Consider the following 14,695-nt stretch of genomic DNA (forward strand, 5'->3'; position numbering starts at 1 on the left):
GCCCCTGCGGTACCATAGAGGCGGGGGGGCGGAGCGGCCGCCCGGCACCATTGAGAGCGGAGCGGAAGCGGAAGGGCGAGGGGCGATGCGGCGGGTGAGGTGGCAGCGGCGCAGCGCGGACGGGACGGACCCGCTGCTGTCTCCCGCGTCCTCGGCCCGGAGCCCCGGCCCGCCCCCGGCGCTGCCGCCGGCCTGCGGGTGAGAGAGCCCCGCTCGCCATGTCCCCCGGGAGCTCGGTCCGGCCGTAGCCGCCGCGATGCGCTTGGGCGCGGTGCTGGGCGCGCTGCGGCCCGCGCTGCCGCTCCTGCTCGGGCTGTCCCTCGGCTGCAGCCTGAGCCTCCTGCGTGCCTCCTGGAGCCACGGCGCGGCCGAGGAGCGATGCCTGGCACCGGGCCGACCCGCGCCGCCCGCCCGCGGGGCTCCACCCGAGGCAGCGGAGGGGGGGCCGGGCCCGGGCCACGAGGACTTCAGGCCCCGCATTGTGCCGTACTACAGAGACCCCAACAAGCCTTACAAAAAAGTGCTCAGGTAAGTTCTGTGCTTTTTGGCCCGGCTTTCCTTCAGGGAAAATAGTCACGTGTGGGTGGTATTTGGGGTTCTAAATCTCGGCGTGAGTGAACAGGTTCAAGGTGGAATTTGCCGTTTGAATTACCTTGTGTAGGAACAACGTGATGCAACAAGGCGATGGCCAAGATTGTCACCTTAAAGGAGTGGAAGACACTTGTTTAGGAAATTAACCTGAGGGGGGAAAAAAAGGCAACAAAAGTGCCCAAGAAGATTGAGAATATTTCTTTTCAATACGGGAGGGATTCTGCCCCTCTGCCCCCTCAGGTGAGACCCCACCTGCAGAGCTGCCTCCAGCCCTGGGGCCCAGCACAGGAAGGACATGGAGCTGTTGGTGCAAGTCCAGAGGAGGCACCAAGATGGTCAGAGGGGTGGAGCACCTCTGTTATAAGGAAAGACTGAGAGAATTGGGATTATTCAGATGGAGAAGAGAGGGTGGGGTGACCTGACTGTGGCCTTCCAGGACCTGAAGGAAACCTCTAGTAGAAATGGAGAGTGACTATTTACAAGGGCCTGGAGGGACAGGAAAAAGGGCAATGGCTTCAAACTGTCAGAGGGCAGGATTAGATGGGATATTGGGAAGAAATTCTTCCCTGTGAGGGTGGTGAGGCCCTGGCACAGGTTGCCCAGAGGAGCTGTGGCTGCCCCATCCCTGGAAGTGTTCCAGGCCAGGTTGGACAGGGCTTGGAGCAACCTGGGCTAGTGGAAGGTGTCTCTGTCCGTGGCAGGGGGTGGGACTGGATGAGCTTCAAGGTCCCTTCCAACTGAACCGTTCTGGAATTCTATGATTCTTTTGTTACCTGTGTCTAATAGAACATGTTAAATTACTCTTCAAAAGTTTTCTAAGCAGTCTATTCATTAAGGAAATTTTGAGCAATTAACAATAATCTATTGATGTAATGTAATACACTACAGTAATATATTGTACAAAACTTTCCTGCCTCACCGTCCAGGGGCCACTCTGGGGGTCACACTGGCACCACCCAGACTGTCACTGCTGGGACCGGGGTCCCTTCGCAGTGGTGGCTCTGGTGACCCAACAGGTACCCCCTCGGCTCCTTCCACAAACCACAGTCACACTGTCAGACAAGTTCCCTCGACCCCAGGCTTCCTGTAGCAGAGTTTCTTTGGTTCCTTTAGGTATTTTATTTGTGGTGCAGCAACATCAGAACAGCTCAGGCTGGTGCCTCTGCAGAGGGACTCTGAGCAAAGGGACCCCTGGGCTGTTGTACCCTCACAATCTCTCTACATGCTCTTCACGTGCGTCCTCATGTGCCTTTTGGTCCAATGGTGAGCTTTGGTCTGGGGTCTTCTCATTGTTCACCGGGCCCTGCAGGGCTTTGGACCCTTTGTTAGGCCAAGGCCAGCAACTGTTGCTGGCTCATGGTCTGGGGCTCCAGTGATCTCCTGCCACTCGGGGCCCCACAGGCAGCTGGCACACCCCAGCCCCCAGCACTAGGGACTCCTTAACAGTCCTTCCTGTGGTTTAATTGAGCAAACCTCCTAAGCTGCTAGTGGTTAGCTCTGTGGTATTTTAATTTTAATTACACTGGCATGGTTTTCTAGCTCACATAAATGATGTGAGATTGTAACTGCCTTGAAGGAAGCAAGTGTTTTCACAAAATGGGATTTTCACTAATGAGTTTTCTCTTAAAGCTTTGCATCTAGGCTTGACTGTTTCACCATGGGTTGACTCTAGCAAATAAGGATTTATCCCAAGTTACCATAATTCTCGATTTTTCTTCTCCAGCTCTTTGTCATATAGGTATGTCCTTCCTTTACAGAACTCGCTATATCCAGACAGAATTGGGATTCCATGAGAGACTGTTTGTGGCTGTGCTGACCTCCAAGGCCACCATGAACACGTTGGCAGTGGCAGTGAACAAGACGGTGGCCCACCACTTCCCACGCCTGCTGTACTTCACGGGGCTGCGCAGTGCCAAGGTGCCCCATGGAATGGTGCTGGTGGCCCATGGAGACGAGCGGCCCATTTGGCTCATGTACGAGACCATGAACTATATCCATCAGCATTTTGGTTCTGACTATGACTGGTTCTACATCATGCAAGATGACACCTATGCCCAGGCTGAGCAGGTCAAGGCTCTGGTGACGCACCTGAGCATTAACCAGGATGTGTACCTGGGGCGAGCGGAGGAGTTCATCGGGGGGGATGAGCAGGCTCGCTACTGTCATGGGGGCTTTGGCTACCTGCTCTCCCGTAGCCTGCTGCTGAAGCTCCACCCACACCTGGACAGCTGTCGCAATGAGATACTCAGTGTGCGGCCAGATGAGTGGCTGGGCCGTTGCATCATTGATTTCCTTGGCATCACTTGTGTTTCCCAGCTCCAGGTACTACCTCCCAGCTCAGGTTTTGTGTTAGCTGAGCCTGACAGAGCCCATGCTCTTACTTGGTCCCTGCTCTGTAGCAAAGTGGCTTTTTTGTGAGCTGCAGAGGAGGAAGGGGCTGTGTGCTATAGCAGCGTCGGGGAGGGGCCCAGAATCACAGCTGTGATGGTGAGATAGAGAGCGCACACGTGACTTAATTTTTGGCCTACTACCAGGGTCTGATCCGCGGGTTTTTGGAGGTAGGATAAAGGGCATGTTGGTACCAAGAAGAAAATGGAGGTTAGGGTGGGAGGGACGACTCATACCTTTTTATCTCAGTCCATATGGAAAGAGGGGCAGGTGCGTGTCTGGGGTGAGGGAAAGCTGCTCTGTGAACTTGGATTCTATTCCAGTCTTCCTGGCTTTTGTCTGCTTCAGGGCCAGCATTATCACACCTATGAACTGGCCAAGAATACTGAGCCAGAGAAGGAGGAAGAAGAGGAGTTCCAAGCAGCTCTTGCAGTGCACCCTGTTTCCGACATGACCCTGATGTACCGGCTGCACAAGCAGTTCAGCAGGATCCAGCTGGACAGAGCCTACCGGGAGATACAGGAGCTCCAGGTATGTGGTGAGAAATACCTGCAAAAAGTCCTTGACCAAACAGATTTTCTTCTATTTTGGTGCAGTAGAGGAAGATTGTTGCTTCCATTTGTGGATGACTGACAGCCAGACACAGGCTGCAGCCCTGTGTCTCACAAACAGCACTTCTGACACCCGAAACTGCTGGTGTGACATTTGTAGGTGGTGAGGTGGGCCTGGAGGGGAGCTGGCCTGGACCCCTTTGAGAACGTGGTGGGGCTCAGTTTGTGCTCTCTGTTTGCACAGATGCAGATCAGGAACTTGACAGCACTGACCCCTGCAGGCGAGGCAGGCGTGACCTGGCCTGTGGGAATAAACGCCCCGTTCCTTCCAAAGTCCCGCTTTGAGGTGATCAACTGGGACTACTTCACTGAGCAGCACCTCTTCTCCTGTCCTGACGGCTCCCCAAAGTGTGAGCTATCTGGAGCCAGCAAAGCAGATGTTGGTGAGATCATTGAGTCGGCGCTGGAGCAGCTGAACCGTCGGTACCAGCCCCTGCTCCGCTTCAGCAAGCGGCAGCTGCTCAACGGCTACCGGCGCTTTGACCCCACGCGGGGCATGGAGTACACACTGGACCTGCTGCTGGAGGCTGTCACCCAGAAGGGCCACAGTCACGTTCTGGCTAAGCGAGTGAGCTTGGTGCGACCCTTAAGTAAGGTGGAAATTATTCCCATGCCATATGTGACGGAGGCCACACGGGTGCAGCTGGTGCTTCCCTTGACAGTGCAGGACCTGGATTATGTGGCAAACTTCCTGGATATGTTTGCTATGAACACACTGGACACGCATGATAATGCCTTGCTGACTTTGCTTTTTGTCTACCATCCCTACGATGCCCAGAGAGTCGGTCAGGTGGATGTTTTTGCTGGAGTCAAAGCCATGGTAGGAGAGCTGGAGAAACGCTATGCAGAAGTTAAAATCCCATGGATTAGTGTTAAAACAGAGGTGCCATCACAAGTGAAGCTCATGGATATAGTCTCAAAGAAGCACCCTGTGGATACACTGTTCTTCTTGGCCAGTGTCTGGACAGAAATCAACATGGAGTTCCTGAACCACTGCCGCATGAATACCATCAGCAACTGGCAGGTCTTTTTTCCTGTGCATTTCCAGGAGTTCAACCCCACGCTGGTGTACCATGGTGAGCAGACAGCTTCCTCCAGCACTGACTTCCTGAGGGATGGGCATTTTGACAGACATTCCTTTGCTGAGGCCTGCTTTTATAATTCTGACTATATGACAGCACGTACCAAGCTCGCAGCCGATATCCTGGACCGAGATGAGGTGCTGGAGAGCATGGAGGTATTTGATGTCTTCCTCCACTATTCTGGTCTGCACCTGTTCAGGGCTGTGGAGCCAGGGCTGGTGCAGAAGTACACCCTGAGGAGCTGCAACCCCCGGCTCAGTGAGGAGCTGTACCACCGCTGTGTGCTCAGCAACTTGGAAGGACTCGCGTCCCGCTCACATTTGGCCATGGCCCTCTTTGAGCAGGAACAGGCCAACAGCACTTGAGAGATGGAAACATCAAGAGCTTCTTAGCACCTTAACACTTGGCACTTTCCATCCCCTTTCCAGCCTTGCCATGGGTGAAGGGCATGTGAGGTCAAGGGAGGAGGAAGACTTTCTGGGCCCCACTCTGAGGCACACGGGCTATGGAGAGAGGCTGTTTCTGTGGAGGGGGTTTGGTTTGTTTGGTTTGGGTTTTTTTAATAAATTTAATTTTCTTTCCAGGCAGACTAATGTGGTCACTTGTAAACTTTGCAGCCTCTGGGATGAGGGAAGTGAGACAAGCTGTAGAGCTGACCTTAAAGCTGTGCAATTCTGCTGAGCAGTGCATGGAGAGAGCGAGCATGAGCTACATATTGGGACAGAGTTACCCTGACTTGGTACTCTCAGGGCTGTTGTTGAACCCTCCTATGTGTTTGTGTGTTTATGCATTCACTTTTTCAAGAGGCATAAACACAACTTGTCCAATTCAGCTGGGCAAAGCTGTTCAACCACTTTCACTTTGCTGTGTTTGACTCTTCCAGAGCTTCAGAGCTGTTCCAGTTTAAATGTCTTGGGGATGGAGACTCCACAATCCCTCCTGGCAGTATGCCCCTGTGTGTAGTAACTTTTACAGCCGAAAAGTCCTTTCTCATGTTTAAATGAAATTTTTTGCATTTCAGTTTGTGCCTGTTGCCTCTTGCAATGTCACCAGAGACCACTTAGCAGAAGCTGTTTGTGTCTTCCTTACATTCTCCCATCACTGAGACACACGTGGATGAGACTGTGCTGAGCCTGTTGTCCAGGTGAAACAATCCCAGTTCTTGCAGTCTCACTGTTAGGACTGACACTCCCATTACTTAACATCTCCACGTTCCTTTGCTGGACTTGCTCCAGTATGTCCATGTCTGTCTTGTACTGGGGAGCCCAGACTGGACACAGGACTCCAGGTGTGTCTCACCTGTGCTGAGGAGATAGCTCATTGCCCTTTGCCTGCTGGCCACAGCCCTCCTGCTGCAGCCCAGGATGCTGTCACCACCTTTGCTTGGAGGGAGCACTGCTGGCTTATGTTTAACCTGGTATCCATCAGGACCCCACTAATCTTTTTACTTTTCAGCTTTCCAGCATCATCTTTCCGGTGAATATCCCAGAAATCAAAGCCCCGATGTGAACTTGTGAGTTTGTGTGATGAGCCAGCAAGTGTGACTGACTCCCTTCATGGCTGCAGGGGTGCTGCTGAAGGAGAGAGGTTGTATTTCCTATACTCATCTCATGACGAGCACGAGGTGGAGCTCTGGTGTTGGCATCAAAAGAGATGCTGAAAAATTAGAAAAGTTTCAAAAGAAGTATTAAGAGTCAGGAGCATTAGTTCAAATTGATAGAAGTCTTGGATTTGTTTGTTTAACAAGTAAGGCATGTCTTGATTACATTTACATGGGAAGAAGCCAGATCTCTGCAGTGTCTTAGGGGGATGTGTGTTTGTGGCTAAGCAAACATTCACAGACTGAGGACAAGGGCAGCTACCTGGGAAACCCTCTGTTGTTAAAAGGGTTGTTTTGCACAGGGAGGTTATGATCCCAGTAGGAAAGGCAGTCGTACTGGGTAGGGTACCATTTAAAATGTGAGAGCTAACACGATAAAGAGAATAGTGTACATCATCTCACATCCTTTAAAGTCAGGGAACCCCAAATGGTGCAGTGTCAAATAGGCCTCTGATCCACACCCAGCATGCCATGCAGACCCCACCTGCAGAGCAGATTCTCCTTTTTTGGCCATTATAGCTATTATAGGATTGCCAGAAAACAGCTCTGTCTGTTATTCCTGCTGTCAGACAGAAAGGATGTTTGCCTGGGAATTTCTTGTCTCAGTTTTAGACTGAGGTCAGGACACAGGAGTGGAGGAATGGCTGGTCTGGTCCGAGAGTTGCCTGCAGGCCTTTCTGTACGATGAGCTGGCTGAGGCTGTCCTGTGGGCAACGAATTTGTGCAGCAAACCCAGGCCTGGCTGTGAGCAGCACAGGCCTGTGCACGCTCGGGTTTGCAGCGGCTGCCGGGCGGGGTCAGGTGCCACGGCAGAGACGGACAGAGCGAGAGCCCCGATGCTGCTCACCTTGGGATGGGGTGCTCGGTGTCCTGAGTGCAAAGGAGATTCTGCTGCATGAAAAACAACCTCCTGGTGCCGGAGAGGATGCAGAGCTTGAGAGAATCTGGAAGCTGATTCTATTATTTTTTAAAATCCAGCTCTTTGGGAAAGGAAAGGCAGAAAATACTGTCAGCAAACTGCCCAGTCCATAAGCTGGAGAGTCTGGTTTTTACTGGTGAACACTCTGCATTCCAAGGTGAGATTAGGTGATATGAAATGACCAACTTGGGTCTTGTTTGGTGTAATGCTGGATCAATTCATTCAACATTTAATTTGATTATTTTCTTTCCTCTTTACAGCATTTGCCTTATGGCATTTTTAGTTTACTATCCCCAGGCTGTTCCAGCCCTCGTGTAACTGGGAAGGTGAATGGGTCTGCCCAGGGGGGCAGTTCTCCAGACAGTGTTGTTTCACACTTAATGGATTATTTGGAAGCAAATGTAAGATCTCTACTGATAAAATATGCAGATGATGTAAAAAACTGCAAAAAAATCGTGAAGAGAAGATAACAGTGGAGAAGAGTAGCAGAGTAATGCTCTTCACATCAATTTTTGTCTTAAAACAGTCAAGTGCAAACTTACATACTTGTGGAAGATTGAAGGCGTATCACTCCTCTGGAGAGGACTGCATGTTAAAAGAAAAAGGTAAGTCTGTGAAGCAATTGACTGTATTAAAGTGCCAGCAGCTTAATTTGTCTAGGACCCACTATTTTAGACACTAAAATCCAGAGCTGTCCCAGCCCTGTAAAGCTGACAGTATAGGATTAAGACATAACAGATCTTAACAGATAGACAGTCTTGGGGAAACAGATGCTGTTAATGTGAGACAGTAAAAAGGGCAGAGCTCACAGCCTTTTGGTTTTTGGGTTTTTTTTTAAGGCTTGAAGGGAAGAGAGAAAAAAAAAGAATGAAAAGAATGTATGAGAGATTCACAACACTTACTTGAAGATTGGAAAAATATTTTATGTGAGATGAACTCCTGTTGTGATAAGACAAGGGGTAATGGCTTTAAACTGAGCTTAATGGTTTTAAACTAAAAGAGGGTAGATTCAAACTAGATATAAGAAAGACCATTTTAAAAATGAGGGTGGTGAGGCCCTGGCACAAGTTGCACAGAGAAGCTGAGGCTGCCCCATCCCTGGAAGTCTCCAAGGCCAGGTTGGACAGAGCTTGGAGTGACCTGATTGAGTGGAGATGTCCCTGCCTATGGTGAGGAGGGACCAGATGGCCTTTAAAAGCCCCTTCCAACCCAAACCTTTCTATGATTCTATGAACTCTAATGATTTAGACACTGATTAGAGTGTATGAATACATGTACTGAGTGAAAACACTGGATACTAAAGAGGCTTTTAATTGTCCAGGGGTAAGGCACAACAACCACTGAACTAACAGCTTTAAACTGTAACAAATAATTCCAAGGGGAAACAGGCACATGCTTTCAGTGCTGAAAGTGAGTAGCTAGTGAAATTACAGTGGTAACTTTTCCAGTGTACTACAATTTACTTGGTTTGTATAACAGAGATCATTGGAGGCCTGTGTGAAATTACTTGTCAAATGTAAGTGGGCAGAATTAATGGTCCTTCATGGCCTTAAGTTTCATGATTGTCAATATATAGTGGATGAAAGATACAAAAGAGAAATCCATCAAAGGCTGTTAACCACAAATCCAACAGCTCTGGCACAGAAGGTCTCTGAACCAGAAATCCCTTGGAGCTATGAGAACCTTCAGGAAATGAGCACTGTGATGATATTTTCTAGACATTCAGTGTTGGCCACTTTCAGTGACAGAGTATACGAGTCAGGTGTGCTTATGATTTGACTCTATACCACTATTTTTCGTCATTTTGGACTAGGGCATTTTGGACTAGGGCATTTTGGACTAGGGCATTTTGGACTAGGGCATTTTGGACTAGGGCATTTTGGACTAGGGCATTTTGGACTAGGGCATTTTGGACTAGGGCATTTTGGACTAGGGCATTTTGGACTAGGGCATTTTGGACTAGGGCATTTTGGACTAGGACTAGGGCATTTTCAAGGATGCGCTTTAGTTCAGCCAGAAATGATGAACAATGTGAGGATCATGATACAGAGTTTGTGGACTATAGTGGGGTCATCTTTGACCTTGTACCCCTGAGGAAATGCATACCCTCATTTGGTGTCTGTGTTACCCCGACACTGGGAGTGTGTACTTCAGTACTTCACTTTCTTGTACATCACTCCATGCCCTTGGATAGTCTTCTTCCTTGTCATCAGTTGTAGTGAATTTCTTCCACTGGATGTCCTAGACTGGCTGATGTATCCTGTTGTCACAGTCTGCATTGATCCCAGAGAAAGACATACAGTATATGGTACAAACACAAAAAGCTTCTGTCCCTGCTGCATTTTTAACTTCAAGAAACAGGTGAAAACAAACTCTCCATCTTCTCACCTGTGACAGAACTGCCACTCTATCCCTAACTAACAGGTGTACTTAAAAAAAACCAAACCCAGATATTGTGAACTCAGATACTGTATCTGATCATGGTGTACATCAGTCTTCTCCAAGACTGGAATATAAGTGATGTGGCTCTGCCATGTGAGTGGGATGTGCAGCCCATCTCCCCTGGGAGAGGGGGCTGTTCCCCCCTCCTCCCTGGGACACACTTGGCAGCATTCAGGTGTGTCTGGGCAGGTCCTGGGATGGCTGCACTGAATCACAGCTCACAAGTGCTGAATCTTATCCCTCCAAAGTGGAGCAGAGCCAATTTCCAACACTCTGGAGAGTGCAAGCCTGGCAGTTACAGATGGTCTAGGCTATTCCACAAAAGTTTTGGAGTTTCTGTTGGTCAGATCAGATGAGCAGATACAGAGGACACGATACTCTCATGAACAGGTGCACATTTCCCCAGCTACTACAGCAAGGTATTCTTGCTTAGCAGACTCTCCTCCATTCTTAACTCCAGCATGAAGAGGTCTTTTCCAAGGAGCTTGCTCTCTTCTGTTTGGCCTTGAGCGTGGCCTTGACACACATTCATCATGAAACATTCTGTACAGCACTGCAGAGCATGTCCAGGTACAAGTGCCAGTTGAGTCTCCTGCCAGGAGTCCTAGCCTGAACCACTATACCAGGTGCTTTTGTGCCCTGCTGTCCCAGGGCTCACCCCTCCTGAGTCCTGTACCTTGGCCAAGACAGTCACCCTCTCATATTCCCATTTCAGGCTCTTTCCTGGATGTTCTGAGCACTTAAGGTACCTTAACTTCTCAGCATGCACGCTGAACCATTGCTGCTGACAGGTAACAGAAACTCATTTTCCATTTGCAACTGTGTTTTGCTGGTGCAAGTAACTGTAGAAAAAGCTTGAAAATGTGACAGGTGAAAAATACAGTGGAAAAGATGAATGCGTGTATTCGTGCCAGAGAGACGTAAATCCACCTTAGAATCTTCACAGTGTTTTACTTCATCTTTTAGGCTTAAACCCTTTTTGAACATGAGGAGCTGGAGGCTTGCTTGGCTCCCTGATGGAGCTCAGTCCTTTCACTGCTTCCTTGCAGCTCCTTGGAGCATCATCCCAAAGTGTTCACTGTCAGTGCTCATCCTGTCCAAACTGCCCTCCTCATCCTCATGGACCACAGGACTCCCGCAGGTCCCACTGAGAGTACCTTCACCTTACTCTGTCAAAGTGCACACATAGAGATGGTCTGTGTTCATGAAGCAGTTTTCCTTTTCCCGTTATAATTGGCACTGCACCACAGACCCATGGTCTGCCAGGCCCAGCACCCTTTTCTTCACCCTTTGGGAATCACCAGCTTCTTAAGACAAGGAAAATCGTGTGGATAGTGGATCGCAGCTCTGGGCTGGTTCTGCATTTGAAGGATCAGATGTGGCTTTGAGCTACCCTCATCCCATTACGGCCGAGCAGGAATTCTCACCGTGTCCTGGAGGCTGTCGAGCTCTGCTGCGAGCGGCCGGTGCCAGGCACGGACAGGGCCGGTACCGGGCCTGGGCAGGGCTGGCACCGGTACCGGGCACGGGCAGGGCTGGCACTGGTACCGGGCACGGCCGGGCACGGGCAGGGCTGGCACCGGTACTGGGCACGGGCAGGGCTGGTACCGGTACCGGGCACGGCCGGGCACGGGCAGGGCTGGCACCGGTACCGGGCACGGGCAGGGCTGGCACCGGTACCGGGCACGGGCAGGGCTGGTACCGGTACCGGGCACGGCCGGGCACGGGCAGGGCTGGCACCGGTACCGGGCACGGGCAGGGCGGGCAGGGCTGGCACCGGTACCGGGCACGGCCGGGCAGAGGCAGGGCTGGCACCGGTACCGGGCACGGGCAGGGCTGGCACCGGTACCGGGCACGGGCAGGGCTGGCACCGGTACCGGGCACGGGCAGGGCGGGCAGGGTTGGCACCGGTACCGGGCGCGGGCAGGGCTGGCACCGGTACCGGGCACGGCCGGGCACGGGCAGGGCTGGCACCGGTACCGGGCACGGGCAGGGCGGGCAGGGTTGGCACCGGTACCGGGCACGGGCAGGGCGGGCAGGGCTGGCACCGGTACCGGGCACGGCCGGGCACGGGCAGGGCTGGCACCGGTACCGGGCACGGCCGGGCACGGGCAGGGCTGGCACCGGTACCGGGCACGGGCCGCGCTGGGCGGGGGCTCTGCGGGGGCTCTGCGGGCGGGCGCGAGCGCGGCCGGCAGGCGGCGCTGTGGAGCGCGCGGAGGCTGCGGCGGGGCGGGAGCGGCGCGAGCGCGGCGGGGCCGCGGCGGGGCGGGGGCGGCGGTGAGTGCGGGGCGGGGGCGGCGGGGCTGCCTCGGGGACGGGGCTCTGCCGGCGGTGAGGGGCGTGGGGGGGGGGTGGCGCGGGGCTCTGTGGCGGCGGGGCCTAGCGGTGGTAGGGACTGGGGGCCGTGGCGGCCCCGCAGCCCGTCCGTCCCTCTCTCCAGCTCTCCCGAGGCGGCAGAACCGGGGCGGCCGGCGGCGCTGGAAGGGTGTGGGCGCTGCTCCCGCCCGTCCCCGGGAGGAGCTCCGCGCCGCGCCGCCCCCGCGGGTCTGGGAGCGGGGCAGGGGCCGCGGCCGCGCCGCCCTCCCGCCGCAGCGGCGGGGCCGGGGCCGGGCGCTGCCGCAGCGGGACCCTCTCCCCGGCGCCGCGGGCGAGCCGCGCTTTGCAGACGGTCCCTCGCCGGTGTCCGCAGCGCCGCGCAGGCGCCCCGGGCTCGGACGGCCCCGGCGGGAGCGGAGCATGGACGGGACGGTGAGCGCCGCGCGGCCCCGCCGCCCCCGCCCCGGCACCCGCGGGAGCTCTGCCTGCGGGACGGCCCCGCAGGCGGCGGCCCCGGCCCGGGCACGGACTGGGGCAGCGCCCGCACGGCTCGCCCGGCCAGGAGACCGGCGGAGTCAGGGCAGACCCGGCGGTGCCTCCTCCCGCGGAGCCGCAGCTGGAACATCCGACGGCTGCGGCGCCGGTCTCTCCGTTCTTCCCCGCGGACTTGGCTTTGCGCGGTGCAGCCCGCGCCCAGTGTCCCAGCGCGGGCCTCGCGTCCTCGGCCGAGCCGCGGCTTTGCTGCCTCGCAGGGACTTGGCTGGCTCGGAGGGGCAGAGAGGGGGAGCCCAGTGCGCGTTTACCGCTCCCGAATGCGGGCTGCAGGCCCCCTCGGGAGGGTCTTCTTTAGCAGGGACTGACTTTTCCGCGGGAGACACCATCACTCATCTGGAATTGCCCATCCTGTCCTGACACGATCCTCTGGAGAGGAGGGGTCCTCCTAACAGCCTGTCCCTGGAAACACTGCACACCCAGCGCTTCCCTGTGGCTAACTGACCGCTGTCTCCGATGTTCCAGGAACAACCAGCCTTCACACAGGAGAAGGCAGCTTTTGAGAGAGAGCATTTGTCTCGCTGCCTCTAAGCTGCCCCTCAGTTCTGTCTTCAGAGGGAGATACATGGTTCCAGATGTTCTCAGGACTAGCTGATCCATGTCTGTAGGAGACTGGTGCTCTGCATGGCCTTCCAGAAGATCTTCTTGACTTCCCACACATACAAACCATCTCACTAGTGCCAGGAGCTTGCTGCTGGAGATTGCTGCTCACTTCCTCCTGTTCCCTGAGGCCTGAACTCTCCTCCGTTTCCTGCATCGCCATGGCCTTTGGAGGGTTCCTGTCTGCAAGTTGCTTCTGGGAAGACTGAGGTAGAATTAAAATGGGGGACTGAGGAGCAAGCAACGTTATCTACCAAGTTAACATGACCTGGGAGAGTGTTTGTGCAGTATCCTCACCTGCTGCTGTCAGCACTGCCCTTATTGGAGAGACTGGCTTCATCCTACTGCCCGTCCGAGGGAGTCCTACAGCTTCTGAAAATACCCAGTTCCTTGGTGTTGTCTCGGGAGCAATCAATGACCTGCTGTTTTCCATGGGAACACCAGCAAAGCCAGCCCGTCTTCCCTTGCTGAATCCCCTGACCCCTCTCTGAGGAGGAAACTTGTGGCCTGGCCTTGCCCCTGAGGCAGGGTGAGGGTGAGATTCCCAACACTCAGCCTTTGCTCTCCTTTTCCTCAGTGCCGCAGTGATGTTCCTTTCTGTACCTTGTGCACTCTCCCTTCTCACTTGCACTGCCTCCACTGCGGTGTTTGCCTTAGCCCCTGCTTGCCTGGGCTCTGTCCTTCCTTGACTTCAGCTCTGTTTTAGCAGAACTCACCATGATCTTCTTTCTGCCCTTGGTTCTTCCCTTGTTCTGACCCCGCTAGACCCAGAACCTTGGTTCTGTCCCTGGTGGAGTTATCTTTGCTTGTGCTGCACGGCACTGGCCAGGCTGGCACTGTCATGCTCGTACTTCCCTTTCTTGCCTGTCTGTTCTTTGAACAGTTGTGTCTAACTGCATGCCTAGGTATGAGCTTACACCTGGGAACGCTGTGCGTGCTGGTGACACCTGTTCTGCTGTAATGCTGCTTTTCTTCATCAGCTGCAGTACAGAGCTGTCAGGAGCAGCAGGGCTTTGTATGTGCACATGCAGCTGGCTCAGCTCTTCCCAGCTTCTTTTCCTTCTTACTCTGGTTCATCTTCTCTGGGACCTATCATAAGTATGCAGACACTGAAGCTGTCTGAACTATACCCTAAATCTGTGGGATCATTAGTTCTCCCAGTCTGCAACACTCTCACCGTCCTACTGGGGCAGCTGATGGTGGCTGCTGAACCGCTGCAGTGTTCTGGTAGCCTTTAAGGAGTTGATTTCTTTAAGGATGAAGGCAAGCAGACTTGATTGATGCTTCTGAACTGGTCTCCATTCCCAAGGGTGACCAGAGATGTCTGATGGCAGAAACACAACTGAGAACACCTTTGTGAGAAAATACCCTTGCTTCTTGGTTAGACCAGGCAAATTCCAGGGATCTCCTCCAATCCTACCCACCCTATTGATCTCATCAGTCTTCTCAATATGTTCACAAGTTGTAGGCAAGTGGTGACTTTCTGCATGCTCTTTCCAATCTTCTCAATTTCAGGCTGGCTCTTGTGGGGAAGTTGAACAGCCCACATGGATTGGCCATGTGGGAAAATGGCTGTCCTGGCAGCCTGGAC

General features: G+C 53.6%; 2 protein-coding genes across 2 annotated transcripts in view; both read left to right on the forward strand.

Moving 5' to 3' along the window:
• Window positions 1-68: 68 nt before the first annotated feature.
• CHPF2 (chondroitin polymerizing factor 2) lies at window positions 69-5,259 on the forward strand. The gene is made up of 4 exons (XM_051773013.1): window positions 69-528; window positions 2,349-2,913; window positions 3,328-3,510; window positions 3,775-5,259. The coding sequence occupies exons 1-4, from the start codon at window positions 257-259 to the stop codon at window positions 5,035-5,037; spliced, it is 2,283 nt and encodes a 760-aa protein (XP_051628973.1). The 5' UTR covers window positions 69-256; the 3' UTR covers window positions 5,038-5,259.
• Window positions 5,260-12,515: 7,256 nt separating this feature from the next.
• Window positions 12,516-14,695, forward strand: part of SMARCD3 (SWI/SNF related, matrix associated, actin dependent regulator of chromatin, subfamily d, member 3) — a 71,474-nt gene continuing 69,294 nt past the window's right edge. Inside the window, exon 1 of the mRNA XM_051773029.1 lies at window positions 12,516-13,639. The gene's annotated coding sequence lies outside the window, so the exon portion shown is untranslated. The remainder of the gene's footprint in view (window positions 13,640-14,695) is intronic.

The sequence above is a fragment of the Manacus candei genome, unplaced genomic scaffold (genome assembly GCF_025592945.1).
Source record: "Manacus candei isolate 608988 ecotype Guabito, Panama unplaced genomic scaffold, ASM2559294v1 h1tg000164l, whole genome shotgun sequence".
In the NCBI taxonomy this organism is placed as follows: Eukaryota; Metazoa; Chordata; class Aves; order Passeriformes; family Pipridae; genus Manacus; species Manacus candei.